The 27,997-nt window shown below is 38.8% G+C and overlaps 3 protein-coding genes across 4 annotated transcripts; 2 read left to right on the plus strand and 1 right to left on the minus strand.

Moving 5' to 3' along the window:
- Window positions 1-396: 396 nt before the first annotated feature.
- Window positions 397-1,243, minus strand: LOC149393148 (uncharacterized). Of its 2 annotated transcripts, none has more exons than XM_089616442.1 (3): window positions 1,201-1,243; window positions 866-1,036; window positions 397-776 (listed from the first exon to the last, which is right to left on the minus strand). In XM_089616442.1, the coding sequence occupies exons 1-3, from the start codon at window positions 1,225-1,227 to the stop codon at window positions 528-530; spliced, it is 447 nt and encodes a 148-aa protein (XP_089472568.1). In that variant the 5' UTR covers window positions 1,228-1,243; the 3' UTR covers window positions 397-527. The 2 variants fall into 2 exon arrangements, with proteins under 2 accessions (XP_089472568.1, XP_089472567.1); XM_089616441.1 differs by having other exon boundaries at window positions 866-1,132; window positions 1,201-1,233.
- Window positions 1,244-18,094: 16,851 nt separating this feature from the next.
- LOC149393149 (uncharacterized) lies at window positions 18,095-20,800 on the plus strand. Its single transcript, XM_089616459.1, has 6 exons — window positions 18,095-18,196; window positions 18,334-18,439; window positions 18,609-18,653; window positions 18,765-18,873; window positions 19,097-19,415; window positions 20,107-20,800. Exons 1-6 carry the CDS (start codon window positions 18,149-18,151, stop codon window positions 20,305-20,307), a joined length of 828 nt encoding a protein of 275 aa, XP_089472585.1. The 5' UTR covers window positions 18,095-18,148; the 3' UTR covers window positions 20,308-20,800.
- Window positions 20,801-26,311: 5,511 nt separating this feature from the next.
- Window positions 26,312-27,455, plus strand: LOC149393150 (uncharacterized). The gene has a single exon (XM_089616346.1). The coding sequence runs from the start codon at window positions 26,511-26,513 to the stop codon at window positions 27,159-27,161; it is 651 nt and encodes a 216-aa protein (XP_089472472.1). The 5' UTR covers window positions 26,312-26,510; the 3' UTR covers window positions 27,162-27,455.
- The last annotated feature ends 542 nt before the right edge of the window (window positions 27,456-27,997 follow it).

Consider the following 27,997-nt stretch of genomic DNA (forward strand, 5'->3'; position numbering starts at 1 on the left):
TTTTTCGAGATATTTGAATAATTGCTTGTTTATTTGTTGAACATTTGATGTTTTATGCATATTGTTAATCTTGAGAACATGATAATTATTTTTCTATCCATGTAATAAAGGTGCACACGCATATGTATGTTTTGAATATGTTGTTATGACATTAGTTTATTCATTAAATAACTTAGTTCTGTACTTCTTTTACTCAAATAGATTTAACTAAACTGGTTTTTAAAACGTAAATTTATGGTAAATAAGAAGTACATTAACAGAACTCGACACGATATACAAATGTAAATAGCTTGTAAATAAGAATTCCATTAACATATTTGAAAAGCTAAAATATGGCCACATAGTAGCCAATACTCAAAATATTCCAATCTAATTCGTAAAAGAGGTTCTATCAACGACCTTAACACCCAAAATTAGCGTCATGTGCTAATTAACATTCATGCAGTAGCCAAAGGTGACATAGTAACTATGTTCTTCAAAAGAAAACTTAGGAGCAATTATACTAGAGTTTAGTAAATAATAGATTTTCAAATTCCAATATCAAAAGATGGTTGGCTGTTTTCTTCATCTGCCATGTTATCATTGTTCTCGCCATCTGGTTCTTTGTTAGAACCTCCTTCTTCAGTCCGCTTACTTCTAGTTTCGGTGACGTATGGTGAGGTAGTGAACACTGATTTCCTACATGTCCGCTTTGGACGTTGTGTGACAGGTTGTGGATTTGGCAACGTCCTTCCTATCTTTTTTTGCTTTCCATCATTGGTGACCTTGTTAACAACCTGTTAATTTACAAATAATCACAATATGATAAATTAACAACTAGTAATTCACCAATTTTTAACATTATTTTAGAACATGATTATATTACATGCGGGTTGTGTACGTCAACACTTTGGGTTTGGATATTTTCGGTCACTATTGGAGGTGGCTGATTTGTGGTTGGCATCGTTCGCTTTGGAATTGGTTGGCCATTCTTTCTCAAGCGTTTGTAAACTTGCTTGTTCAGAACTTCTTGCTGGGCCACACTCTCTTGAACAACCTGTGGAAGTTGTTCAAATTCGTACTTGTTAGGAATGCTATTCAACACATCATTTACGGTAAAAACCCAATCATCTTGTAGCTTCTGCAAATCATCCTGTTAGAAGTCATTGTTAGTCTTAATCTAACTGCACCATATTACAAAGTAATATTTATTTGACGTACCGGACTATAACGTGCTACCTTTTCCATTCCAAGTAGTGGTGAAATATCCTACCATAAAAAATGTGTTAACGACTTTAATGTAAATTATACGACATTTTTGTAACTTCAATTAAATTATATTTTGTACCATAGACACAGTTTCAGGAATTGTTGGCTCCACTTTTGAAGCTCTTTTTCGTAGCATCTGTAAATAAGACGTAAATAAGTATACCATTAACAGATTATTACAGTAAAACTTTAATGTAAAGACCATGTGAATAACATGCATGCTAACAAATGTTTGTGTCAATAGTATGCTCAACGTAATACCATGTTCGTTAGTGTCACTTGGGTTGGCTTTGGTTTTGCTACATTCCTAACTTCTGGTACCTGTAAATTGATAACCACATTACGATATTATACTATATGTTAACCAATGTAATTAGTATAGTGTACCTCTTTTGTTGTTGCGATTTGCACAGGTGTGGTTACTCCGGGTTGATTGGTAGGTGGTGTATCCTGTTAGACATAAGGGTAGAGATGGGTAAACACATATTTCAGTGTTATGTTGTTACTTATTTACACAGAATGGCTTTATTGTACCTGAACATCAATTGGAGTTTGATTTGGAATTTCAGATGTCTTAGTATGCATTGTACCACTTGAGACCTGTAATATAATTGTTATTTATTTGTTAATTGGAAAACTAACTACAAAATTACTACCTGTTCTTTTCTGGGATGTTGTGGTGTTGTTTCAGTGTAATCTTTACGGATGTACACTTGAAATACATCCAATAAGGTGTCGTACTTTTCATGCGCCTCTTCGACACGTTTCTTCAGCATTTCTATTGTTTGGAGAGCGTATTCCAACTTCATATGAACATCATCTGTGGAGTTGATTGTTGTATCACTTTCCAAACCATTAGAACTGCTAGCCACTCCTTTTCCTTTTTCAACAGAGTTTGGGGCAGGCTCGGGACTAACAGCGTCTACTCGCTCTATGTACCCAGCATCTTGTTCTTCTTCAGTAGCATTTACTGGATTAATGCGCAGCTACAACAAAGCAACAATTATTTACAAGCAACTATTAACATTATATAGAATAACTTCAAGATTACCAATATGATTTCAAGTACCGTGTCATTGTCGAAGATATATTGTTGCAGTTCGTCGTACTATGGGCTGTAATTGAAATTCCACTTGAGGAGTCGAGGTATGGACATTTCTTTTGTACGAGTTGCATATCCTTGGGCTTCAAACTCTGGAATGACTTCATATGCCCAAGCAATTAACGGATGTAGGAAGCCTTCTATATTGAATCCTGTTTTCTCAGCAGCATAGTTTTTGGATTTCTTTAGGGAATGGCATAGAGCGTTGAAGCTAACCGTGCCCCACGGATAACTTGTGAATAATTCTGTGTCAATGGCCATTTTTAAGTGGTCATCGGGAATTTTAGCTTGACGTTCCCTAGGCAGAATCATCGTCTCTAGTATGGCCAGGTTAATAAGTGTCACTCGTTCTTCGTCCGTACCTCCAAATTTGCCGCTGAGAATGCCAAGTAAGAATTGTGCACGTTGTGTTCCTGACACCTTGAAGTACTCATCCTTCAAAGGATTATCGGAGCGTAGCTTGTCGTGTATACGTGGCACTCGTTCGCAATTCAGCCCTGTAAATAACATTTCCTTAAACTGTAAATAACTCAACAATTTTCAAATAATTTTTGATATTCTCAGCAACTATGGAAGTAAAACATTTACCTGATATTAACTCAAAGTCATAAATATTGAAAACCAATATGTTTCCACATACATTGAAATGGAGTTCATCAACATTCTCGGACTCTACTTGACTGAGCACGAGTAAATGAGCGAGTTTTTTGGGATATACATGGCCTTTAAGGTGTTGAAGATGAGCAAATGGCCCACGACCGAATAGCTCCTGTTGGTATTCTGTTTCTAGGAGTGGCATGAGGGTTTCAATGATGTTGAATGATGAATGAATGATTCGTTGTTTTAAATCCCAGTTTTTCCTTTCTACAATCATGTCCCCTATCTACACACAAACACAATAATCAAATCATCAAAAAATTTAAACTAGATCTCATTTCATATATTAGAGATTAACATTATATACACAACGCTATTATTTACAACCTTATCTACACAACGCTATTATTTACAACATGAACTCAGTATATGTATTTCGAACAACCACAAATTCGTAACCATTTACATCCAGCCCAATATCATATCGTTGTAATTCTCAAATTATAATCAAGCGGTCAGTACCCTAATACATTTATTATGATTTAAAACATAAGTTCCAATTATTCAAGTTTATTAACATTATCGACAATGAAAATAAAAGATCGGCACAAAAAGTTACCTTTCTTGCATTTGTTTTTCCTCGACTTGATTTATTCCCCTTTTCTTGGCTCTTTTCAGGTTGTTTTTTTGCCTTTGAGGGGGATTTCTTCGCCATTGTTCTATACCACAGCGATTTTGTAAATATTCTCGATTTCATAGACATGCAAAGCAAATTATAAAAAAATGAACGAAACAAAATCGTATTTATGATTTATTTACTAACCTTTGTTCTTCTTCTTCGTCAGCGCTTCCTCCTCTGGGTTTCGGTTTCGAGTGTAAATAACGGAGTTGACTCTTATTTTTCCGGTTCAAATTTGAGCAGTTCCTCTTCGCGATTTTTTGGGGCTCCTTTTTTTTTTGAAAAAATTTATTTGAGCAGTTGCGTGTGGTAATGTGAACGCATCTGCCTCTTTTAATTACTCCTCGATTTTCGCGTGCATTAATATCTAAATATTAGAGCTGATCTGGATTAATGACCCGGAAGACAGTGGACGGGAAAATGTGAGGGTATACTCGGCCAATATTTGTTGTAAATAAATCATCCTGGCTATTTACCACTTATTTACAGAACGTTGGCTAAAAATAAATTGGCCATTTTCAGGAGGCTATTTAGCTTAATTACCCTTTCTTATTTTGGTACACCCAATGAGCATCAACATTGAGCCATTGACATGAGTTTAAACTTCAGAACCATGTCTTCCGTCCAAAAAACAAATCATATTATTCCCATAATATCTTTTCATTAGCTAAGCATTTCCTAAAAAGAAAAGTTTATGCTAAGAAACTAATATCCAGTTTCGGCTTAATGTCACAGCTCATCTTTGTACCTTATTATATAGACAATATTTTGATAGACAGCGTTTCGAGAGGCGGGGCGAGCCGTTTCAAGAAGTCTCTAAAATCAGATATTCGCGTACATTCCCGAAGAAGCTTGACCTTCATATGATTCAAATGATCCCACGGCGGTAAGCTAATCTCTTTCAGATTTTCTGGAAGTTCGAATATCTACACAATAAGACAACAAAGTAGTAAAACGTAAAAATAATAGACACACCAAGAAGATAACGAAAGTGAATTGATTTAGGGTGCAATTCATAGCAGCACGTACCCCGTAATCATCTTCGGTTGCTTCTCTGTCGTAAAATTGAATAGATATATGAAAACTACTCCAATTTGGATTCATATTTGAGAAAAACTTTATCAGCTCAAAAGTTGACCCCCGACCGGAGAATTTATCTTCCTGTGATGATTCAGCAGTCTCATCGACGTTCTAATATCCATACGACCTTCGTAATAGAGGGAAACTAGATTCAGAGCATCAATTGCAACCTCGTTTTTTAGTTCACCAACCTCGCTATTAATCATATGTAAATAAAGATGTTTTAGAACTTTGACTTGAGATATTTACTTGTCCAATATGTAAATACACTCTCAACTCTCGAGGTGGGGAGTTTCGAGATATGATCCTCAAACTTCCTGACTTCTGAACTATATATCACACATATTGTATGAACTTTGATAGCTTTGCAGCCGAAGAAATCGAATTTAGGATATTTGCAACCAATTATAGTAGTATTAAGCAAGTTTAAAGATTGAACGTTGCTTGCTTCGATATTTGCCGATCTATTATGGGCAATAATTAGCAAGAACCTAAGGTAATTGATACCGCAATGCACATTTCTCAAGGGAAGGGCACCAAATGAGTAGATTATTTAGTACGTTAATATCAAGCCATATATCTGTTAGGCACGAAAATTTCAATGATGAAAGATTCACTAAACAAGAAGCACTTATGCTTAGATTTTCCTCTAATTTGAGACGAGTCAATGATCATGCTTTGAGCTCGAAGGTAGTCACAGCCAAAGCGTCAGCGAAGCGCATAGATCGTCGGCTGTACTTTAAACACCTTTCCACAAACGCATTGAACGTTGTTTCTCGGTTCTTGAAACCAACCACGTACGGGAATCTAAGAGCGGGGACGGAGATCTACAAGCGTCTCCAGCGCTTGGAAATGAGACTCGTACAAACGACATCGACTTTTGGGACGAATGAGACGATGTGATGTATCACACAATCCAGGAGCTTCGAGATTCTATCCATAAAAAAATTGTGATATGAATTGTTATCTTCCTCTTTTGCTGGTTCACTATTTTTAGCTCTTTTTCTTGCCATTCCATCAAGTGGACCGTGACACACACACGCTACAAAAGATTCACCATCACCAGAATATAAGAAATGTTAGGAGACCCTTTAGATGATTAAAGCTTATCATCGACACCCTAATAAGAAATGTTAAAGAGTTTTCAAAATCTCTGCTCTTTTCTCACCCCGAAATCCTTTCACAAACTCATCTTCAATTCCACAATTTATTAGCTGTTTTTTTTTTCTTTCAACAAAATAAAAATCCTAGGTGTCTAATAATGAGATCAAAGTGAATTCGGCCACTGACAGAAGCAAAACTAGAAGATCCATAAAAAACGAAGTGTATAAGATTCCAGAACAAACAAAAAATAAATCGTATGAAGCTTACGAGGTCTGTTGGCCAAACGATTGTCACACATGCGGAGAGTTTTGAGATTTTTTTTTTCTCGCCGATGGGAATGTTTTTGGTGATGTAGTTGAAAAGTAAATAAATAAATAAAGATAAGTGAATAGACATCCTTATACAAAATATAATAAATAAATAAATAAATGAGAAAATAACACATATATACTTTGTTTTCAGTGAAATGTCGAGTTTAACCTTTGGTTTTTAAAATGTTGAATCATACTCTCTGTTTAACTAAAATGGCAAAAAAATTATACCGTTAAATAGACAATCAGTGCCACAAATCTTCTATTTATTGAATTTGTATTGACTTTTTATTGACGTTGACTATCATAATTATATGTAAACACCAATTATCTTTATTCATTCGCATCATATATGTAATTTATTCAAAAACTAAAAACTAAACAACAATATTTTAATAATCGTGAAGAACACTGAAATAGGCAAATGAGTTATCTTCCTCTTTTGCTGGTTTACTATTTTTAGCTCTTTTTCTTGCCATTCCATCAAGTGGACCGTGACACACACACGCTACAAAAGATTCACCATCACGAGAATATAAGAAATGTTAGGAGACCCTTTAGATGATTAAAGCTTATCATCGACCCCTAATAAGAAATGTTAAAGAGTTTTCAAAATCTCTGCTCTTTTCTCACCCCGAAATCCTTTCACAAACTCATCTTCAATTCCACAATTTATTAGCTGTTTTTTTTTCTTTCGACAAAATAAAAATCCTAGGTATCTAATAATGAGATCAAAGTGAATTCGGCCACTGACAGAAGCAAAACTAGAAGATCCATAAAAAACGAAGTGTATAAGATTTCAGAACAAACAAAAAATAAATCGTATGAAGCTTACGAGGTCTGTTGGCCAGACACGATTGTCACACATGCGGAGAGTTTTGAGATTTTTTTTTCTCGCCGATGGGAATGTTTTTGGTGATGCAGTTGAAAAGTAAATAAATAAATAAAGATAAGTGAATAGATATCCTTATACAAAATATAAAAAATAAATAAATAAATGAGAAAATAACACATATATACTTTGTTTTCAGTGAAATGTCGAGTTTAACTTTTGGTTTTTAAAATGTTGAATCATACTCTCTGTTTAACTAAAATGGCAAAAAAATTATACCGTTAAATAGACAATTGTGGGGGTTAAAAATCTACTCTAAAAAATATTATCTCATATTGGGCTTCAATTCAGACCACGCCCATTACCATTTTTGCAGGACAGACCACATATCAGTCTTGGGCCCAGTTCGACTTCGACAAGTCGGCCCAAGATCAGATATGTTCCAGATCGGCCCCGACCTAGTCACACCTTCCAGTTCGACCACATCATCCTGACCAGAAGAATCGGTCAATCAAAGGGAAATCGCGCCACGAAGACCGGTCTAGGATCAATTCAACCCCGACAGTGTGAAACCGATCAGGCAACACGTGTCTTCAACGAAGGAGTCTCGCCTCATCTATAAATAGGGGATCAGATGTGTATTTGCGCGACAAGTTCAGAATTTATCTTCCAATCATTTTTTCAGTATTATTGTTCTCAGTGTTGAATTCGCCTATAAGACTTCGTCACTTCGCCCTATCGTAATTCGTTGTCGTGATCAATAAAGCCTATTAATAATTTCCTTTTAGTATTGCCATTCATCTTTAAATAGTTTCTTATACGACGTCTTTCGGAACCCCGATAAAATATATATCATATATTAGCATTTTGATATCTGTGATTGTTGATCGATCCAAAAATCGACATCAACAGTTTGGCGTCGTCTGTGGGAAGATTCAGAAAAACCAACTTCGAAAGAAACGGTTCGTAAAAAACAAATCTCGTCATGTCTTCCACTCCGACTCACTACGAATCTGGAGAGGAGATCCCTCCGGGGATCAGGGTAATCCTGGATATGTTGACCAAAAAAATAGACGAGCAAGCAGAGACCAACCGGGCTCTTAATGACCGGTTGAATACTCTGTCTACTCCTCAACACACTCCGGACCCTCAGACGGGATTCGGAGATACGACCGCCTCGGAATCTGCTCGTCAAGCGGCCTCGGCATCTCAGGAAAGCCGAACTCTCCCTCCCGGAGTCCGTCTGGATTTCTCTGGGATCCAGGTCACTCAAGGAACAGACCAGTCTCCCGATACAAGCTTCTAGCTTGGGGGGGCTGCCAGCGAAGTCGCGACCGAAGTCACGATCGACCCTTCCGGTCTCCCTCCACCTCCCCTGGGGGGAGCACCATCCGGGTCTTTCCCGACTAATGTGGGATCTCGCCCTTCGGCGACCTATCGAATGTTCACTCCCCAACGTTTTGGTGGAATGAATCGGACCCATCATAGCCCGATCGAGGCCACCACGGTCGCGCCTATACGTTCGGGACCTCGTCTCGTTCACGAGGGCGAACCCAACATGACCGAACTAGAACAATTTAAGGAGTCGATAACGGCCGAGCTGAGAGCTGTTTGTTCAGAATTTCATTCTGCAACCAGCTCGGCCCCAGAAATAGATCGCCTCGTTGAAGAAACAAGGAGGACTCCTTTTGCCAGAAATATTACCGAAGTGCAACTGGGGGATACCGGAAAGGTTCTCCTTCCGCGATATAGTGGCACTTCAAGTCCGAAAGCTTTTATCTTGTCCTTCAGAGTCGCAATGGGACGGGTTATGCTCGCAGAGAGAGAATTACAGGCAGGTTATTGCCAACTATTCGCAGAAAGCTTGTGCGGGTCCGGTTTAGAGTGGTTCTCCAAACTCGAGCCGAACTCTATCAATAGTTTTGATAAACTATCGGCTGCATTCCTGAAACACTATTCGATGTTCGTGGAGGACGACCTGACCATAGCAGATTTATGGGGAATTCAACAGAAAGAGAACGAGTCCTTGAAGGATTTCATGATCCGTTACAAGGACGTGCTCTCAAAAATCTCTAACGTATGTCACGAATCTGCCATAACCTCTCTGAGAATCGGGTTAAGGCACGACTCGAAGCTGAAACTAGAGATGACTGTTAACCGTCCCCTCACGTTGGAAGATGCGATTCACAAAGCCGCAAATTACGCGAAAGCCGAAGAGGAATTCGCTTCCCATGAGAGGCAACGCGCAGCGCAGAAGAAACCGTCCTCCAACACTTGGGTAAGACCTGTAAATGCCGGGAGCAACCCCCGCAGGGTCAACCCCCACGACGCTACACCTCATGTCAGAAAACCACATACCCCTCCTAACTACACCTTCAACATCAGTGAAGACATTAGGGAGGGAGGCCCCCGGAAAAAAAATGGACGCGGGATCCCAACGCGTATTGCAGTTTCCATAAAGCTAACGGCCACGACACGGTTAATTGTGAGACCATGCGCAAGGCTCTAGCAGAAAAATACGCAAAAGGGGAGTTGAAAGATGTTGATCTAGGACCCCCGCCCAAAAAGAAGGTCTTCAATAACAACAACAAAGGAAGAGGTAACCCCTCCCCCAAGAGATCAAGACATGTTGAAGAAGGGGAATCAAGTTCCCCACCAACCTTCGCAAAACATAGAGTTGACTTCATAATGGGCGGCTCGAAGTTTTGCAACGGAACGGTCAACTCAATTAAAACACATCAACGACGGTTAAGTAACCAAACCAATAAAATCATATCAGAACAAGATGTCCAAATCTCGTTCTCCGAAAAAGAAGCGATAGGGACAACCGAACCGCACGACGACACACTCGTAATCACGATCGACGTGTCTAACTGCGAGGTCGCTAGAGTCCTAATCGACGGAGGTAGCTCCGTAGATCTTATCTTCAAAGATACCCTGGCCAGGATGGGAATCAACGAAGACGAGATTGAAAGGGAACAAACCCATTTGACAGGTTTCAATAGGTCCACTACCCGGTCCTTAGGAACGATCAGGCTGCCCATAAAAATGCATGGAATCAACAAAATAGTGGAATTCCAAATACTAGAATGTCTCTCCTCATACAATATTATCTTGGGAAGACCATGGATACATAGGATGAGGGCTGTGCCTTCAACCTTTCATCAATGTATTCGTTTCCCTACGCCTGATGGGATAAAAGAGATCCGAGATAATCAGGCGACCTCCCGCAGCTGTTATCTCACTAGCCATAAGCATCACGCTAAAGCAACCAAAGAAGAGCAATAGCAATTAATGAGTGTGGAGTCGGCCGGGAGTGTTCTCACACCAGAAGATCCCGACTCCCTCGATGCGCCAAGCACCGAGTTAACAGCCCAAGTGCAGCTCGATGGCTCCGATCCTTCCAAGTGTGTCAGAATCGGAACTAAGCTTAAAGGTGGCATCAGGCGAGAGCTGATCTGTTTCTTAAAACGAAACAAATCCACCTTCGCCTGGTCGACCGAAGATATGCCAGGAATAAGCATCGACGTTACATCTCACCAACTTAACGTCGATCCCAGTTTTAAACCTGTAAAACAAAAAAGATGAAAGCTCGGCCCCGACAGGGCACGAGTAGTCAACGACGAAGTCGAAAGATTGCTCAGTGCAGATTCAATCCGCGAAGTAAAACACCCGGATTGGTTGGCAAACACTGTCGTCGTAAAGAAAAAAAATGGGAAATTGAGGGTATGCATTGATTTTACCGATCTAAATAAAGCATGCCCTAAAGACAGCTTCCCGCTGCCTCACATCGACCAGCTAGTCGAAGCAACCGCGGGGCATAAAATCCTCTCATTCATGGACGCATTCTCAGGATATAACCAAATCCTGATGCATCTGGATGACCAAGAAAAAACAGCTTTCATCACCGACCGAGGCACGTATTGCTATAAGGTCATGCCCTTTGGACTAAAGAACGCTAGCGCCACCTATAAAAGGTTAGTCAATGAAATGTTCAAAGAAAAGATAGGGAAGACGATGGAAGTGTATATCGACGACATGCTGGTAAAATCCTCTAGGGAGAACGACCACATAGGGCATTTGGAGGAATGTTTCGAGGTACTAAATAAATATAAAATGAAACTCAATCCCACCAAATGTTCGTTCGGAGTATCATCCGGCAAGTTCCTTGGGTATTTAGTTACCCAACGAGGAATTGAGGCTAACCCGGATCAATTACACGCCTTGCGAGAGATGCCTTCACCCCGCAATAGGTGTGAAGTTCAAAGGTTGACGGGATGCATCGCCACCCTCAACCGCTTCATCTCCCGGTCTACAGACAAATGTCTTCCTTTCTATCAGCTCCTTAAAGGAAACAAGAAGCTCGAATGGGACGACAAATGCGAAGAGGCGTTCAAAAAATTGAAAGAGTATCTATCGACACCCCCAATCTTGGCAAAACCCGTTGCGGGGGAGCCACTCTATCTATACGTCGCAGTGTCTCAAGCGGCAGTTAGTGGAGTACTCGTCAGAGAAGAACAATGGGACCAACGACCAATCTTTTATACAAGCAAGTCGTTAGTCGATGCCGAAACTCGATATCCTATTATGGAGAAACTGGCCTTGGCCGTCGTTTCCGCCGCGCAGAAATTGCGACCATACTTCCAGTCACACACCATAATAGTAATGACATCACATCCGCTCAGAAGTTTCCTACATAGCCCTAATCAATCAGGAAGATTAACCAAGTGGGCCGTGGAGCTGGGCGAATATGATATTAAGTACCGAGTGAAGACATTCGCAAAATCACAAGTTTTAGCGGATTTCATCATCGAACTCCCAAGGGAAAGTCCCACCGTGACCGAGGTCGAAGGCACCTGGACACTTAAAGTGGACGGGGCGTCATCAAAGCAAGGGGCTGGAGTAGGGATACACCTGATCTCCCCTCACGGTGAGACTATAGAACAGTCATTTAGGCTCGACTTCATCGCATCAAACAACGAAGCCGAGTACGAAGCACTAATCGCCGGACTTAGGTTGGCCACTGCAATCGGATAAAAAAAAGTGGAAGCTTTCTGCGACTCCCAACTTGTAGCAAACCAATACTCCGGAGAATACGAGACTAGGGATGAGCGGATGGAAGCTTACCTAAAAGTTGTAAAAGAACTAACGAAAAACTTCGAAGAATTCTCCCTGACAAGGATCCCTCGAGGCGAGAATACTTCGGCCGACGCATTGGCTGCCCTGGCATCTACTTCGGATCCGGGCCTCAAGAGGGTCATACCAGTCGAAACAATCAAACAACCTTCTATTGCCATGACCATCGCCGCAGTCATAACAATAGAAGAGGGGGATTGGAGGGATGAAATACTACATTACATCACGACTGGTACGGTCCCATCCGATAAGATGGCAAAACGTAAGCTCGTGCTGAGAAGCGCGAGATTTTGCATCATAGACGGAAGCCTGTTTAAAAGAAGCTTCGAAGGACCCTACCTCAAGTGCGTCGGGATGGAGGAGTCTAAACGAATTCTGGAAGACGTGCACGAAGGAGAATGCGGAAATCACGCAGGCGGGCGAGCGCTCGCCGTAAAAATAAAAAGGCAAGGCTACTTTTGGCCGACCATGTTGGCAGACTGCGAAGCGCACTCACGCCGCTGCAACCAATGCCAACGTCATGCCCCTAACATAAAAAGACCCGCGGAAGAATTGTCCTCCATCTCAGCGCCATACCCTTTCATGAAATGGTCTATGGACATTGTGGGACCAATGCCGATCGCCCCTGGCGGACTAAGATTCCTACTCATCCTGACAGATTATTTTTCAAAATGGGTGGAAGCAGGCGCCTTCGTCCTAATAAAAGATGTTGATGTCACAGCATTCATCTGGAAAAATATAATCTGTCGACACGGAACTCCCCACGAGATCATAACGGACAACGGGTCACAGTTCATATCAAAAAAATTAAGAAACTTTTGCTTCCACAATAACATCGAATTAAGGATGTCAACACCACGATATCCTCAAGGGAATGGACACGCGGAAGCTACAAATAAAACCATAGTAGATTCCATAAGGAAAAGGCTCGATATGAAAAAAAGGACGGTTGGCGGAAGAGCTACCAGGCGTGCTCTGGGCTCACCGAACTAGTCCACGAAGGCCTACAGGGGAAACTCCATTTTCCCTGGTCCACGGAGTCGAATAAGTCATCCCGATCGAGCACCAAGTACAGACCCTTAGGGTAGTGCATGCGCCGGGGGATGAATTCAAAAATAACGAATCGTTATGCGATGCTTTGGACCTCGTAGAAGAAAAGCGGGACTTAGCCCTGATACGGCTATCCCACTATAGGCAATCCATCGCTAGATTCTGTAATAAAGGAGTTAACGAAAGAAGATTTGATGAAGGAGATTTGGTGCTCCGGAAGACCTTCCAAAACACCGCTGAGGCTAACGCCGGGAAATTAGGAGCTAACTGGGAAGGCCCATACAGGGTCACCAAGGTTGTGTGTCCCGGAGTCTATGAACTCGAAACTCTGGACGGCGTTCCGATTTTGAGATCATGGAACGTCTCGAACCTAAAGAAATACTATTGCTAAAAACAATAAGAATCGAACTACGACTGACTTGATCCCTGTATAAGGGTACGTAGGCAGCCCCTGAAAAAGGCACATTCTCCTTACAGCAAAAGCATACACTTCGCCAAAGACCTCGGACTCCGGATCGAACTCGCAGTGAACCCCATCTCGACTCTGGTAAGGCCCGAAAAATTCCCCCAATTTACCACGTAACACCCTGTCGCGAGATCGCCCCCTCGATAAAGTCGACCTCGCCCATTTCGTCCCAAGCGAAACATCTATAGACCTCGCCCGTCTAAGAGACTTGACTACGGAAGGGTGATTACTCAAGCCTAAGTGAAACGTTTTTAGATGTCAATCGACCTAAAAGACTTAGCAAATATCACAACGCTCTGACTAAGGGAAACATTTTAGATTTGAACAATCTAAAAGACTTGGTGAAGTAGAAACATACTACAAGATCATCGAACCTCGCCCTAGATTTGCAAAGGGAAACATTTTAGACATCGACAATCTAAAAGACTTAACCGAATTTAGGGGAATCTTAAGTCAGTTCGGACCGCGATCAACTGTCAATTCAGAGTATCCTGAAACACACAGTTGGACGACCTGAATGACTTGACAACTTTACGAACAATCAAACATGCACAAGTTTCGGACCAAATAATATAAGAATAATCAATATGAAGAAAACAATGCGTAATAAAGATAGAGGTACCGAAGCCCTCCATAATTGTTCGAAATAAATAACAGGAATAAAACACGGCGAAATTAAGGTAGAGGTACCGAAGCCCTCCACAATTGTTCAAATTACTAAAAAGGTTTCGCCCAAAACAAGCGGGCCCAAATGAAAGAAACGCAACAACGAAATAAAAATAACAAAATCATAAATTTCTTGAGCTAAATGAAGGTGGGGGGCGGACTCAGGTCTGGCCGGGAGCGTCTTGCTCAGTTCACTCAGAGCTTGGAACCTCGCCTCTAGCACGCTCCGGGGTCGGAGTAAAGGGTTGATCCTCTCGAGACTCCGGGATGGTGGCGAGAACCTCCTCGGTCGAGCCAAACATCGAGCCATGCTCATCAAAGGCAGGAACCTCGGAGTCGGCTAGAGCACCGGTTGGCGAACTATCATTATAAGGAGTAAATGGGATATCCTCTACCTCCGGAATGGTGACGGCGGCGAGCTCCTTCTCGTAGTCGGCGATGTCCGCCTCGGTATCCGCCAGTTCGCTCAACCAGTCGGGGGCTGAATTGTTGATGACTTCGGTGATCAACTCCTTGTTGCCCCGACATTGCTCCAGTTTCTTCATGATCAGGATCGCCTCATCAGTTTTTTCCCGCTGAGTGCGATACTTAAGTATCTGCTCCCGGTACTTCATCGACGACGCCTTCCTCGCCGCCAGGACCGCCCTATCTTTCTCGGCCTTGGCCGATCTCTTGAGCTAGGCAATCTCGTCCCGGGCATTGGCGAGGTCCCTGTCATTGTTCTTAATCCGAGCCTTGGCCCCTGCAAGCTCATTGGCAAGTGCGCTCGAGTGGATGCCCCACTTGTCGATGACCTTCTTACCCTTCTCAACCTGGGCCTCAAGCTCCTTGATCTTTGCCTCCGAGGCAGCCTGCACCGTCTTCGACCTCGCCAAAAGAGCGTCATTGGCCAGGACATCTTCTTGAAGCTCGCTTACCTTCTCACCCATCCCTTTGAGCTCGGCACAGAGGGAGTTAGTTTTCTTCTTCGCCTCTTCGGAGCTGGCCGCAGCCGTCCGAGCTCTCTTGATGTGTTCCTCATATCGGAACACACCCCTGTTGAGCTGATGGGAGAGCTGCGAACACAAACACAAAGTCAAAACCTGAATAAAATCCGCAAGTCTCTCAGTCCGCCCACTAGAATTCTAAGACTTACCGAGGTGATCTGTTGGGCCATGAGACGATACCAGTCCGCCTCGATGAGCATAGGAACCTTGGGCAGTGGCAAGACGTCGACAGTAAGCTGCCTAAGGAGCCCGGCGGACGAGTACAAATCGTCGCAGAGTAGGGTGTCGCGGTGGTACCTGAAGTGGTTGTTGTACTTCTTCTTCGGCTTCGAAGTAGAACCCACCTCATTCACAGATTTCACTGCGGCCGCCCCGCTCGAATGAGTCTCCACCAGACTCCCCTTGCCCAAAACTGGCCTCCTCCTTTCCTGGGCCGCCCGAGCCGCAGTAGACGAGGATTTCCCCTTGTCCGCTGTATATGAAGGCACTGATTTGGCCACCCCGACCGTGGATGCCGGTGTGGACACCCCGCCTCCATCAGAGTTCTTCTTCTTCTTCTTCTTCCTCTTCTTCTTCCCCTCATCTCCAGAAGGTTCACCCTCACCCTCTTCCTCTCGACTATCATTTCGAAGGGTCGGGTCCTTCCTTTTTCTGGGTCCGCTGGAGGGGTCGCCCGACTTCTCCGCCTCTCCGTCCAGTGCGACCGGAGTAGAATCAGGGGCTTGATCACCCTGAGTGGCCTCAGCGTCCTCCGGAACCACGTCGCCCTCAACATCGACGACCGGGATATCACTGGGATTTCGAGTCCCGATGATCTCGACTTCGGGTTCCTGAGAAGGAACCGGCGGCGTGGTGGACGAGGAAGAGACCCCGGCAACAGATTTCTTTTGACGCCTGGCGTCGCGAGCAGAAACGTTGGAGTTCATGTTGTCTCCGACAACTTTTTCAGAAAAAATAAAAAAAAGAGATAAATAAATAATAAAATATACATATAAACATAAAAATGATAAAGAACACGAACCTTCAAAGGTTGCAGAGGAGGTCGGCCAAAGTCCAGCCGAAGTGAATCTCTCTCCAGTAAAAGAAGGCCACTCACTGCGTCCGTCTTGTAGAAGCTCGAGCTTTTCGACGAACTGAGGACTCGATGGTGCCCTGATTTTTCCTGAGAAACGATTATAGAAAAATATCATGAATAAGTAAATCACTTCGATCCCTGTAAGCGAATAAAGACAGTTACGAAATTAATTGGCCTACTCGGAGAGCTCGCCCATCTCGACCTGAATCAAGGAGCTCGGTCCCCGAGAGAGTGCTTATTGACGGTAAAGTAAAAATATCGACGACCCTAATACTTGTCTTTCGAATTTCACTTATTTATACGCTTTTATATTAAACCGAATTCCGAGAAAAGAGGAATAAATACGAATAAAATAATATAACCGCTTTCCCAACCCTTCGACTACGTCTTGCGTGGAAAAAACGGTAACATGCCACACGTCCGCAGTATTCGTCGAAATCGCTGATTTTCCGTAACCCTAGAATAACTTCGCTCCAATATTTCGAAAAATTCGGAATATTTTCAAAATATTCGGGGGCTAACTGTGGAGGTTAAAAATCTACTCTAAAAAATATTATCTCATATTGGGCTTCAATTCAGACCAAGCCCATTACCATTTTGCAGGACAGACCGCATATCTGTCTTAGGCCCAGTTCGACTTCGACAAGTCGGCCCAAGATCAGATATGTTCTAGATCGGCCCCGACCTAGTCACACCTTCTAGTTCGACCACGTCATCCTGACCAGAAGAATCGGTCAGTCAAAGGGAAATCGCGCCACGAAGACCGGGTCTAGGATCAATTCAACCCCGACAGTGTGAAACCGATCAGGCAACACGTGTCTTCAACGAAGGAGTCTCGCCTCGTCTATAAATAGGGGATCAGATGTGTATTTGCGCGACAAGTTCAGAATTTATCTTCCAATCATTTTTTCAGCATTATTGTTCTCAGTGTTGAATTCGCCTATAAGACTTCGTCACTTCGCCCTATTGTAATTCGTTGTGGTGATCAATAAAGCCTATTAATAATTTCCTTTTAGTATTGCCATTCATCTTTAAATAGTTTCTTATACGACGTCTTTCGGAACCCCGATAAAATATATATCATATATTAGCATTTTAATATCTGTGATTGTTGATCGATCCAAAAATCGACATCAACAACAATCAGTGCCACAAATCTTCTTTTTATTGAATTTGTATTGACTTTTCATTGACGTTGACTATCATAATTATATGTAAACACCAATTATCTTTATTCATTCGCATCATATATGTAATTTATTTAAAAACTAAACAACAATCTCTTAATCGTGAAGAACACTGAAATAGACAAATGAGTAAAATTTGACAGTTGATAGTGATGAAAATCACATATTCGAACATTTAGTAAATTAATTTTATTCACAAAAAAATCAGAACCTAAACTAATGAGAACGAGTTTAGGTTTAGGTTTTGAGAAAATTGAGTTTTGCTCTTATATATGAGGGTAATTTAGATAGTGAAATATTAATTAGACTATTCACTTAATTTATTCAAACTTGAACTATTCTCCTAATATTGATGGGTTGATTGGGCTAGCATGCTCACTCTCCCGTAATTTATTCTCTTTAGAGAAACTAATATGAAAAATAATAACATAACTCTGCAACGCGCGAACATTAGGCTCTTATCCCCTCTTATTTATGTTATTTATGGAATTTTCCCTAACCCAATTCAGGCCCACTGATAAATCGAGTCTAGGCCTATATTATGTTTTTATTTCCTTTACTGACTGCGTCGGGAGATTGAGAACGAGAACGAGAACGAGAGACCAAATCGATCGCACAAGAACAGCACAATGGGTGACATTTTGTTCGAACTTGGTCAAGTTTTCAAGTCAAAGCAGGTATTTCCTTCTCATCTCCGATTCCTCTTTTAATTTTTTTCTCTTCTCTATTTCATCTGCTTTCTCTGGAACGATCATGGTGTAAAAGTGTATTTGATGATTCCGATTATATTTTTCTTTTTTTCGGATTATTGCAGCATAAATTGACCGCACAAGAAGCAGATGTTCTAGTGAATTGCCGGAATAGAGCTATCAAGGCATTATCTGCCGGATTGGTTTATGGGGGTGGATTTGCATACCTAGGTTTGTCCAATTTCTCATTCAATTTAGGGGGAAAAAATCATGACAATCGCTGACTTTTTTTCTTTATATTATTATTAATCACATGCCTCTGTTACATTGTATATTTGGTAAATAGAATAGAAGATCAAGCTCCAACTTTATATATAATATATTTGTCTCGTTCTTGCAGCGACGTGGAGGCTCAAAGGTCTGAAACAAATAATTATTTCTTCAGGTACAAAACAGTAAAAATATACGTCACAGATTTTTATTTTTCTTTGAGAATTCGTAATTGATCGTAGATTGATTTAATAATTCTAAATCTTTTTTTTTTCTTTCTTGCTAGGTGTTTCGGCTTTGGTGGGCTATTGGCAATTTAGTAGGTCAATAGGTACAAGTGTGGATCAAATGCTTGAGTTGGAAGGAAGTGCAATGCAAAGGGAAGTGGCAAATATGTGAGTTTACTCTCATATATTATTGATCTACACGGGTTTTAATTTTATTGTTATTTTATATCATCATTCTTTCAGATATCGTTGAATAAGCTTATTGCATTGAAGATTTTTGTGTTGCAAATTCTAGTTCGTTTGATTGGGACTGAGGACATTGTTATATAGATTGAACATAGATATGTTTCAATAGAATTTTTACTGATGGCTACTTTAAACAAAATGACAGAGTGATAAGGAATCATAGGGATAATCCTCGGAGAATGAGGATTGTTTATAAGCATTTTTACTCTGAAGAGGTCTTTGATGACTTGAACTCAGAGAAGCCTAAACAAAGGTGGCGGTATCGTAATTTTTTCATAGACAGTGTCGGTCACGGTCAAAGGGAAAACGAAAGCAGCCAGTCGAAAGATTCCGAAATGGACTCTCAAACCGACACTCAGGATGAGAATAGCAATGAGTCACAGAGTGGGTCCCCCGATACCCCTAAGGAGGCCGGTGTGGAATCTGAGAGGAGAAAGTTCAATTTTGCGCCCAAGAGATCTCCCGTAAGTTCTCTCGCCGTTTTCTTTATTCCCACGAAATCGACCATAACTTATTTGCTTTGATTAGAAAAGTTGACCGGCATAACATCCTTTCGTATAGAAGATTGTAATAAAGCAGATTGTTTGCAGAAGATAGTTCAGCTATAGCAGAGCTTCTTGTTGGGTTTTTTATTTTTTATTTTCTATTCTATGGCATAAGGTTAGAATGCTTCCATGAGATTAGCTAAACTTTGCTTGAGACATTTAGCAAATTCATGTTCATATCTATATGCCGAATTCTTGTTGTCTTCCTATTCCTATAAATCAGAAGAACTTGGATTTTACCAAGGAAAATGAAAATGGTGAGGATTATTTAAGTGAAAAATTTAAATTCTTTATTGTGTTAGGAAGTTTATGAAAAAATCGAAAAAGCAAAAATATGTTGTCTTGTATTTTATCCTAACCATGATTCGCTTAAAACCCTGCTTGGACTTCCCTTGCGCCATTTAACTCCTTTTAACTATAGACATTGACGAGCTAGTTGTTACGAACGGGGATTTTGTTATTTTATTATTGATTTAAAGAAAAGGAAATACAATGGTAGATATCCACTTGAAATTTCTTCTCCATACTAAGCTCTACTCTACTCTTTTCATGATCTACAATAACCCCATACTTATATCTTCTTTTTTTTTTTCCTTTTGTTTGAGCCCAGGAGAACTCCGTTGCCGAGGAAACGGACGATGCCCTGGATTGCGTATTCGGAGTTCCCGAGGCAGAGGAAATTCACCGCGCCAATCCATCAACCGCATCCCCGAGAAGCCACACTCGCAAAGAGAGAAGAGCTCACCGGAGACGCCGGATTCGTCATCAGAACGACGTCTTATCGAACCCTCCCACTCATGCAATAGCATAAGATATGTTCACTTGCTATAGAATTCTCTCTGGGCCTAGGTATGTATAAACCCATTTTTTAGAGGCTTACTTGAGACAGTCATTAGATATGGAGAAATTGCCCCATTTGCCATCAATTTCATAACATTTTCTCACTTTCCACGAAAAAACTAATTTCGTCCAAAAATACCACCGATATGTCAACAATGTTGACATCTATGTCAACAATGTTGACATTTAATAGTGAAGGGTAAAAATAGATGTCAACATTGTTGACATAGATGGTGGCATTTTGGGTCAAACCGTCAAATTAGTCTTTTGGTGGAAAGTGGGAAAATGTTATAAAATTGATGGCAAATGGGACAATTTCTCTTACATATGGCCATCGAATAAGTGTTGAGAAACGGTTTCATTTTAGTGTACGTAAGAACCCTTGAAGCTGGGTTTGGTATTGATGTAATAGTAATACATTATTATTTTCATTGTGGGAATGGAAAGAAAGTCTTTCTCTGTAATCCTTTTTTCATTCTATAATATCCTTTCTGAGGTGGTGTCCACAAAAGATATGATTCGTTATTCCTTTGATTATGATAATCGGGTGTTTAGATACGACAAGGTTTAAACAATGAACAAATAAAGATTAGAGAATAGTCTATGTTGAAAACTTCTTCTACTTTTCCTTTACTGATGTGATCAGATGTGTTGTGTTTGGTTTTCCCTTTTCCCTCTCTTGGATCAGCATAACTTTTTATTCATTCTAAAGAAGAAAGACTTGCAAGGACTCCATAAATTTCTTCTATAAAATGGTCAATACGCTATCTCAAGTTGGTCTTATGGTTAGGTTTTTATTTATTTATTATAATATCAAAAACATTGATTAAATTATAACTATAAAAAAACGAACAATACAACTATAAAGCTCGTTTTATTTTAAAAATTTCTCGGATTTACCAATACCATATTAGACAATTGAAAAAGAAACGACCAAAAGCTTCCAAACACAAGATTAATATGGCTTGGAGTCATTGGTTTGATACGTCGTTGTGTCTTTATAAAATGACAATTAACAAAATTCCAATTGAATGGTGATATTGGTCTATTTTTTTCTTTTTCTTGTTTTCCTTTTTTTTTCTGCGACATTTTTTAGCTTTATTCATTTTTATCATGCTATATAAAAAAATGAAAAATAAATTAGAAAGAAACATAATAAACAGCATCGTTTGCATGGGAATACGACCCTACCACACGCATTAGGGCCACAAAAGCTGAAAAGACAAAAAGATTAGCCAATCTAAGCTTCATAGGCAGCGAGACACAAGATTTATACATTGCTATTTGTGACAAATTGTGATCTAAAACTTTAGCTTTTAATTATTCCAGGAAATATCCAGGAACCTTCAGAGGCTGTCTTATCTTCTTTTTTTTATTATAAATATTATTACGTCTTAGTTTTCTTAAGTCACAAAAAAAAAAAAAAAAAAGCAGGCGATAATTAGTTTTGTGGTGGTGCCTACTTGTATTATTTACTTTGATCAGTACCAGAAATACTGTTACACGTTGGCATCAAAAGTAGGCAAAGTTTTTATTCTTATTTATTAGCATATACACACATATTATTGATTGAATTTGAGCCTATTCACATGCATTATTAGTTGCGGGAACCAGAAAAGAGTGAGAAATTCGTATGTTGCATTGAAGCTTGTAAATAATCAATTTTTAACCTGAAAATAAAGTCTCTAAACTTCAGATATATGATCCCATTTCTTCTATTATATCTATATGAATATAATAAAAGGCTTGATTATAATACCAAGAACATGAAATTTGATAGATATAAATGGTATTATTTTTTTCTCGAGTCTTCTAGGAAATGAAGCATGAGTCAATTGCTTTTTCTTCCTTCATGGGCATGATTGAGTTTTTGCACGTAAACTTCCAATAGCGCGTAGAGCGTTAGGTAAAATTTACTAACCTTCTAAAAAGGGATCAATAAATTATTTCTGAACTTTAAACTAATAAACTATGGTGTTGATAGAGAGAGGGAAAATAAGAGAATTTTTTACGCAGTAGACACTAATAACAAAAACATTAAGATGTCAAAATTAATATTGACGACATGAATGGTCACTCATTCAAGTCACGTGCCCTATACAATGATTGCCAAATGAGGTATTCTTGAAAGCCCTAAAACAAACTAGTACAAAGTTCATGCTGTATTTTTTTATATATGGTTATAGTTTAACTTTTACATGAGATCGTCCAGTAGTCGATTTTTTTCTCTTTCGATTTTACTTAATACAATACCTTGTGTAACACTTTTTATTTCTTACAACTGTCGCAACAATCACAAGTTAATTTCATAAGGCACAATAAATCTAACTATTAGTAATAGTATCATCTTCGAGAACCAAAGCGCCTATATAACGAGTAGTCAATCTTCGGTCCATAAATCATCACAAATTTTGGGTGGGGAGAAGAAGTTGTATTTGAAATAATGTGACACTTTGCAACTACAAAGCTTTGTGAGGTTTGGGCTTAAGAGACATCGGGAAATTCAACCAAGCCTTATTCACCAAAAATGCGTGAAGAATCATTTTGTCCCCAGGTTTTCTAGTGAATAGGGCATTGTGGGTTTGTAACTTCCTCAATATAGATTTCATGAAAGGCTACATGTAGTAATGGAGAATGTAGAATCAACCAGTCATCGGGAAACACTCTTACCTTGTTGTGGTGGGTTAAAATTTGATCTCTTGTTCCCCCTCGGACAAGATCAACGCTTAGAGAGGGTTAATTTATAAATTTTAAGGTCATTTTTTTAATTTATGAAAAATAGGCAAAAAAGTGAATATATATATATATATATATATATATATATATATATATATATGTGGCTGTTTTAGCAGCTCAAGGTTATCACGAGCCTAATCAATAACCGAACCACAATTGAAAACATTTTGAGTGAGACTTATTGTATATGATTAATGAGATTAATTTAGTTTTGTTAAATTTATTTTTGTTCTCTGTTAGATATGTAACAAAACCGCTTATTGTAGCTGTGGGCTGTTGTTCAACTTGGGTTTGGACAAATATTATTTTATCTTCATGGATTACCAATTTACCAGTATGGATAGACATGCCTCATTAAGGAAACAAAATTATCCGTTATATATATATATATATATATATATATATATATATATATATATATATATATATATATAAAGGGCGTTGTAGATGCAGACGTTGGCTTACATAAAAAAAAAAAAACTACATTCTTTTAGATGTAAGAACGTTTAGGGAAATAGTCAAACGGTAACATTTTTTAACTACATTAGACAGAAATACCCTTATATTTAACGCTTCATACCGATCAAAATAAAAACGTAAATAATTGAAAAAAATTAGGGAAATGATGACAAGTATTACGATTCCGTATTTTTAGAACTATCACGTCCTTCGCCAAATTGGTTTATAAATTATTTAATACTTTCAACAGAACACGATCGAGTTCGCAAGAAAAATTTTCAGTTATTTTCATAAATTTCCAATTATTTTTAAGAAAATTTTAGAATTTTAAAGTTTTGCAGAGAGAGTGCTTGGAATCTTTGAGTCATAGGCCCTAAGGAGAAAGCATAGAAAACATCATTAATTAACACTAATTAACATATATTTATAGACAATTCAAAGAAAACAAATGAACCCATACATGAACGATTAGATAAGAGAGAAATTAGTTGAGGCATTTACTTACCCAAATCATAAATTTCATTTTTAACCCGGCGGTGAAGACCACCTCCCGACGGTGATCAGAAAACGTACTGATGGGCAGAGTTTTTCTCTGGTGGAATTCCACAGCAGTAAACAACAAATTTCATCTGATACAATGAGTATAGTTTTGAAAATCTCGTCACCACAAATCTATAAGACTTGAAATCACACAATTTCGAATTCAAATAAGGAAGATATGAATTTTTAAATTTTTGAAGAAGAAATAAACGAAAAATTGAGGAAGAGAGAGGTGAGAGAGTGTGACAGTGCAGAACAGTGAAGATGAAATGCGGAAGAGAGAGAAGAGTGAATGCAGTTATATATTATTAAGATATTAATTAACAATCTTGTAGGTTAAATTTGGTATTTTACAAACAAATTCAAATGTCAACTAATCACTTTGGCTATTAATTCAAAAAATTTCAAATGTTGGCTGTATCCAAAATATAATGTTTCATATGGCATAATAAGTTATAAAATTCTATAAAAAAACGGACTTTAATTGTTTATTTCTTTTAAGGAAAATATCATATAAAATATATTGATATACAAGCAGTATGCCTCATGCGTTGCTACAGAATAATTAATATATTTTAATCTGGAAGAAAAAATATATAGAGACATGTCAAAAAATATTTAGGTTTGAAAAAAAATGTATTTTAAGTTTTTTGGAGATATTTTTATCTTTTTGATAAAAAAAAAAGAAAAAAAATCGGTACGAATGAACAATACTTGTGTTTAGAGTCCAATTTCTTATTTTTTCTTTAAAAAATAAATTCTAAAAACATTTCTTTAAAATAAAAAATTGTTCATTGAACATTATTTTGTGGTTGATCATTCTTCTACTTTATATATAACAAGCAATATGCTTCGAGCGTTACTGCGAAATAATTAATATATTTTAGTTTAGAGTATGAAATATATAAAGATATGTAAAAAAATATTTAAGTTTGAAAAAAATGTATTTAAAGTTTGATAGAGATATTTTTAACTTTCTGATAGAAAAAATCAGTATGAATGAATAATATATGTGTTTAGATGTCTTTCTTATGCTTTATATATAGAGATTTGTAACTAACTAGTCCACTTTAAACGTGTGATTTTGGATCTAGCCTATGTTTGACAATTTTTAGGGATATAGTCAAATGACTTATGTGGTAATAATTAAGGTCTGATTTGCCCTTATTTATTAAATAATTCATCACTTTCTCTCTCCTATTTTTTTCAAATAAATGTTTTTCATCAAAACTTCAAAAATTCGTATATTTCTCATACGAACTCAAAATTGAGTGATTTCAGATCCTACAAATTCGTGGCGTCGAGATCTTCAAAAATAGACCCATTGCGTGTGATGAAAAATTATGTTTAATGCATCATATTTACATTTTCATTTATTTTTTTGATAATTTCAAACAATTTCAGTTATTTTCATATTTAAGGTAGTAACGTGATTTTTCTACATCTATGATATTAAACATGATTTTTCATCAAACACAATGGATCTATTTTTGAAGATCTCGGCGTCACGAATACGTAGGATTTGGAATCACTCAATTTCAAGTTCATATGAGATATATATGGTTTTTTGAAGTTTTTATGTAAGAAAAAAATGTAGGAAAAAAGTAGAAGAGAGAAAATGACGAATTTGTTAATAAATACGGGCAAATCAGACCTTAATTATTGTCACATAAACTTGTTGGCTATTTTCCTAAAAGTTGTGAAACATAGGTTAAAAACAAATTTCATAATTTCATTTTGACTATTTTGCTACACTGTCTATATATATGTATATATAAAATATAATATAATGTACAAATGGACCGTAAAATAAAAAAAGGAGAAATGGTATGAAGTAGCCAATTTAAACTATGACTTTTGCAAAATAGTCATAGTTTCATTAGGTATAGCAAAATAGCCAATTGAGAGTACTGCGACTTTTAATCTTGCCTCGATTAATTTTAATCCAGTCTTCATAAAACTTACATTCTGTCTTTATAGTTTGTTGGGATTAAATTTAATCCAGCCTAGATTAATTTTACTTTGGCTAGTTTACTTATAATTGACAAACTATGGTTATTTTGCAAAAGCTTAAGTTCTATTTTTGATCCAAATAAAAATTCAATTGATTTAATGAGAGAAACCACCTTTGGCCCACACCACAAGGGGCATAAACGTAATTTCTGTAAGCGAGATGGGCAAATCCACACCATAGCCAATAATATAATGATTATAATTCATAAGCGCTTTAGATTGCAGCAGAGAGAGAGAGAGATAGAGACCATTTTTTGTTTTTGCCTTTGTTCTTAAGTCTCATTTTTATTCTTCCCCAAAATACAACCCTACAAGAAAAAAATCAAAAAAATACTACCAATAAAAAGCCGAAATAAATTTCTTTTTCTTCTTCTCAAAATTCACGGTTCTAAAGTCGTCTTTATTTCTTTCTTTTGAAACACTTCTATGATTGCTGATTCTGGAAAAAACCCTATCAGGATTCGGATGCTCATCTCCAAAGAATCTCTAATCTTCACCGCAATCGCTCTGTTGCTATTATTAATCCCACAAACCCTCTCTTCCTCTTCTCCGAGACTCTCAGCCATGAAGGTTCACCCAATGCCGAAGAAGCGGAACAACATCACGATCACGACGACAACCACGAATTCCTCCTCCGCCGCGCCGGGAAAGAAGCTCCGGCGACTCCCACACGTCTTCAGCCGCGTCCTCGAGCTTCCCTTCCGCTCCGACGCCGAAGTCTCCATCGAAGAGAGCGCCGATTCCTTCCGATTCGTCGCCGGAGCCGACCGAGCCGAGTTCCGAGCTCACACCGTCGAAATCCACCCCGGAGTCACCAAGGTCGTCGTCCGAGAAACCCTCGCCGGAGCCGGAGGATCGGTCGAGCTCAGGCTCGATGACCTAGAGCTCGACATGTGGAGGTTTCGCTTGCCGGAGACCACTCGGCCGGAGCTCGCCAGCGCGGTGTTCGTCGACGGAGAGCTGATCGTCACGGTGCCCAAGGGCGGCGAGGGTTCCGACGTCGGCGATGGCGGCGAGGTGTACGGAAACGGGGGTTTCGGTGGAGCCATGGGAGGTAGGCTTGTGCTTGTACAGTGATAATGATTAGAAAGAAAACATTTAAATTTAGCAATAAATGAATCGAATTTAAGAAAATAATTTTCACTCGTTTTTGTTCTTTCCCCTTGTAATTGTTGGCTTTTTTTTTATTTCGTCTTTCAAAATTAGGAATTTTTTTTTTAGAAAGAGCCAAAGTCCAAAATGATGGTATTGAATATTGATGTTGTTGATGATGGCAATTTAGAATGGGAATCATGGGACTAAAGCTTTTTGAGTCCTATTTTGTAATGTTTCTTTTGAAATCAAGTGAATCGAGAATGTTGCTTTTCTTTACACTTTAGAGTTTTGATTACCAATTGTTTTGTGTTCATTGATGAGACAACGAATTGTTCTCTCTATTCGTTCATAAGAATTGATAATTATGTAGAATAGGAAATGGTGTTTGTTTATGTGGACAGGTAAGTGATATAAGTTTGTATTTGTTTTAATTATACATTCTATTTGCTTAAATTGTGTGGGTTTTTTAGTTTGGATTTTAATATGCTCCGAGTCAAAATGATGAAACGTAAAATACAATAAACTGTTCTGTTTTAGGTCCGTGGGATTCATATTAGAAATCAACTTTTTCTTTTATACTTTCTTTTTCAACAGTGTTATTTGTTTCTGAGTGGTTCTGACTGAGATGTTCAAATTCAAATACTTGTATGGATGTTCAATTATTGATAATTGTCAACCATTAAGTTCTGGTCTGAATTAATTGCCTCTGACCCTCTCTCGCGTGTCTTTGTATTTTCTTCTCCTTTTCTTTTTCTTTTCAGATTCCGATACCCAGTTGACTGAATTTGTTTATTGAAAAATGAAAACCCTTTGACATA

The sequence above is a fragment of the Urtica dioica genome, chromosome 6 (assembly GCF_054948205.1).
Source record: "Urtica dioica subsp. dioica isolate 48M chromosome 6, U.dioica_male_clone48M_v1_H2, whole genome shotgun sequence".
NCBI lineage: Eukaryota > Viridiplantae > Streptophyta > Magnoliopsida > Rosales > Urticaceae > Urtica > Urtica dioica.

What these genes read in the sequence shown, in the direction of transcription:
- LOC149393150 (XM_089616346.1), top strand. Translation starts at nt 26,511, where the DNA reads ATGATTGCTGATTCTGGAAAAAACCCTATCAGGATTCGGATGCTCATC.
- LOC149393149 (XM_089616459.1), top strand. Translation starts at nt 18,149, where the DNA reads ATGGGTGACATTTTGTTCGAACTTGGTCAAGTTTTCAAGTCAAAGCAG. An exon ending in AAGTTTTCAAGTCAAAGCAG is followed by an intron (nt 18,197 to 18,333) that starts GTATTTCCTTCT and finishes GGATTATTGCAG; the next exon opens with CATAAATTGACCGCACAAGA. An exon ending in TTGCGCCCAAGAGATCTCCC is followed by an intron (nt 19,416 to 20,106) that starts GTAAGTTCTCTC and finishes GTTTGAGCCCAG; the next exon opens with GAGAACTCCGTTGCCGAGGA.
- LOC149393148 (XM_089616441.1), bottom strand. Translation starts at nt 1,227, where the DNA reads ATGGAAAAGGTAGCACGTTATAGTCCG. An exon ending in AGGTAGCACGTTATAGTCCG is followed by an intron (nt 1,133 to 1,200) that starts GTACGTCAAATA and finishes GACTTCTAACAG; the next exon opens with GATGATTTGCAGAAGCTACA. An exon ending in TTGACGTACACAACCCGCAT is followed by an intron (nt 777 to 865) that starts GTAATATAATCA and finishes GTAAATTAACAG; the next exon opens with GTTGTTAACAAGGTCACCAA.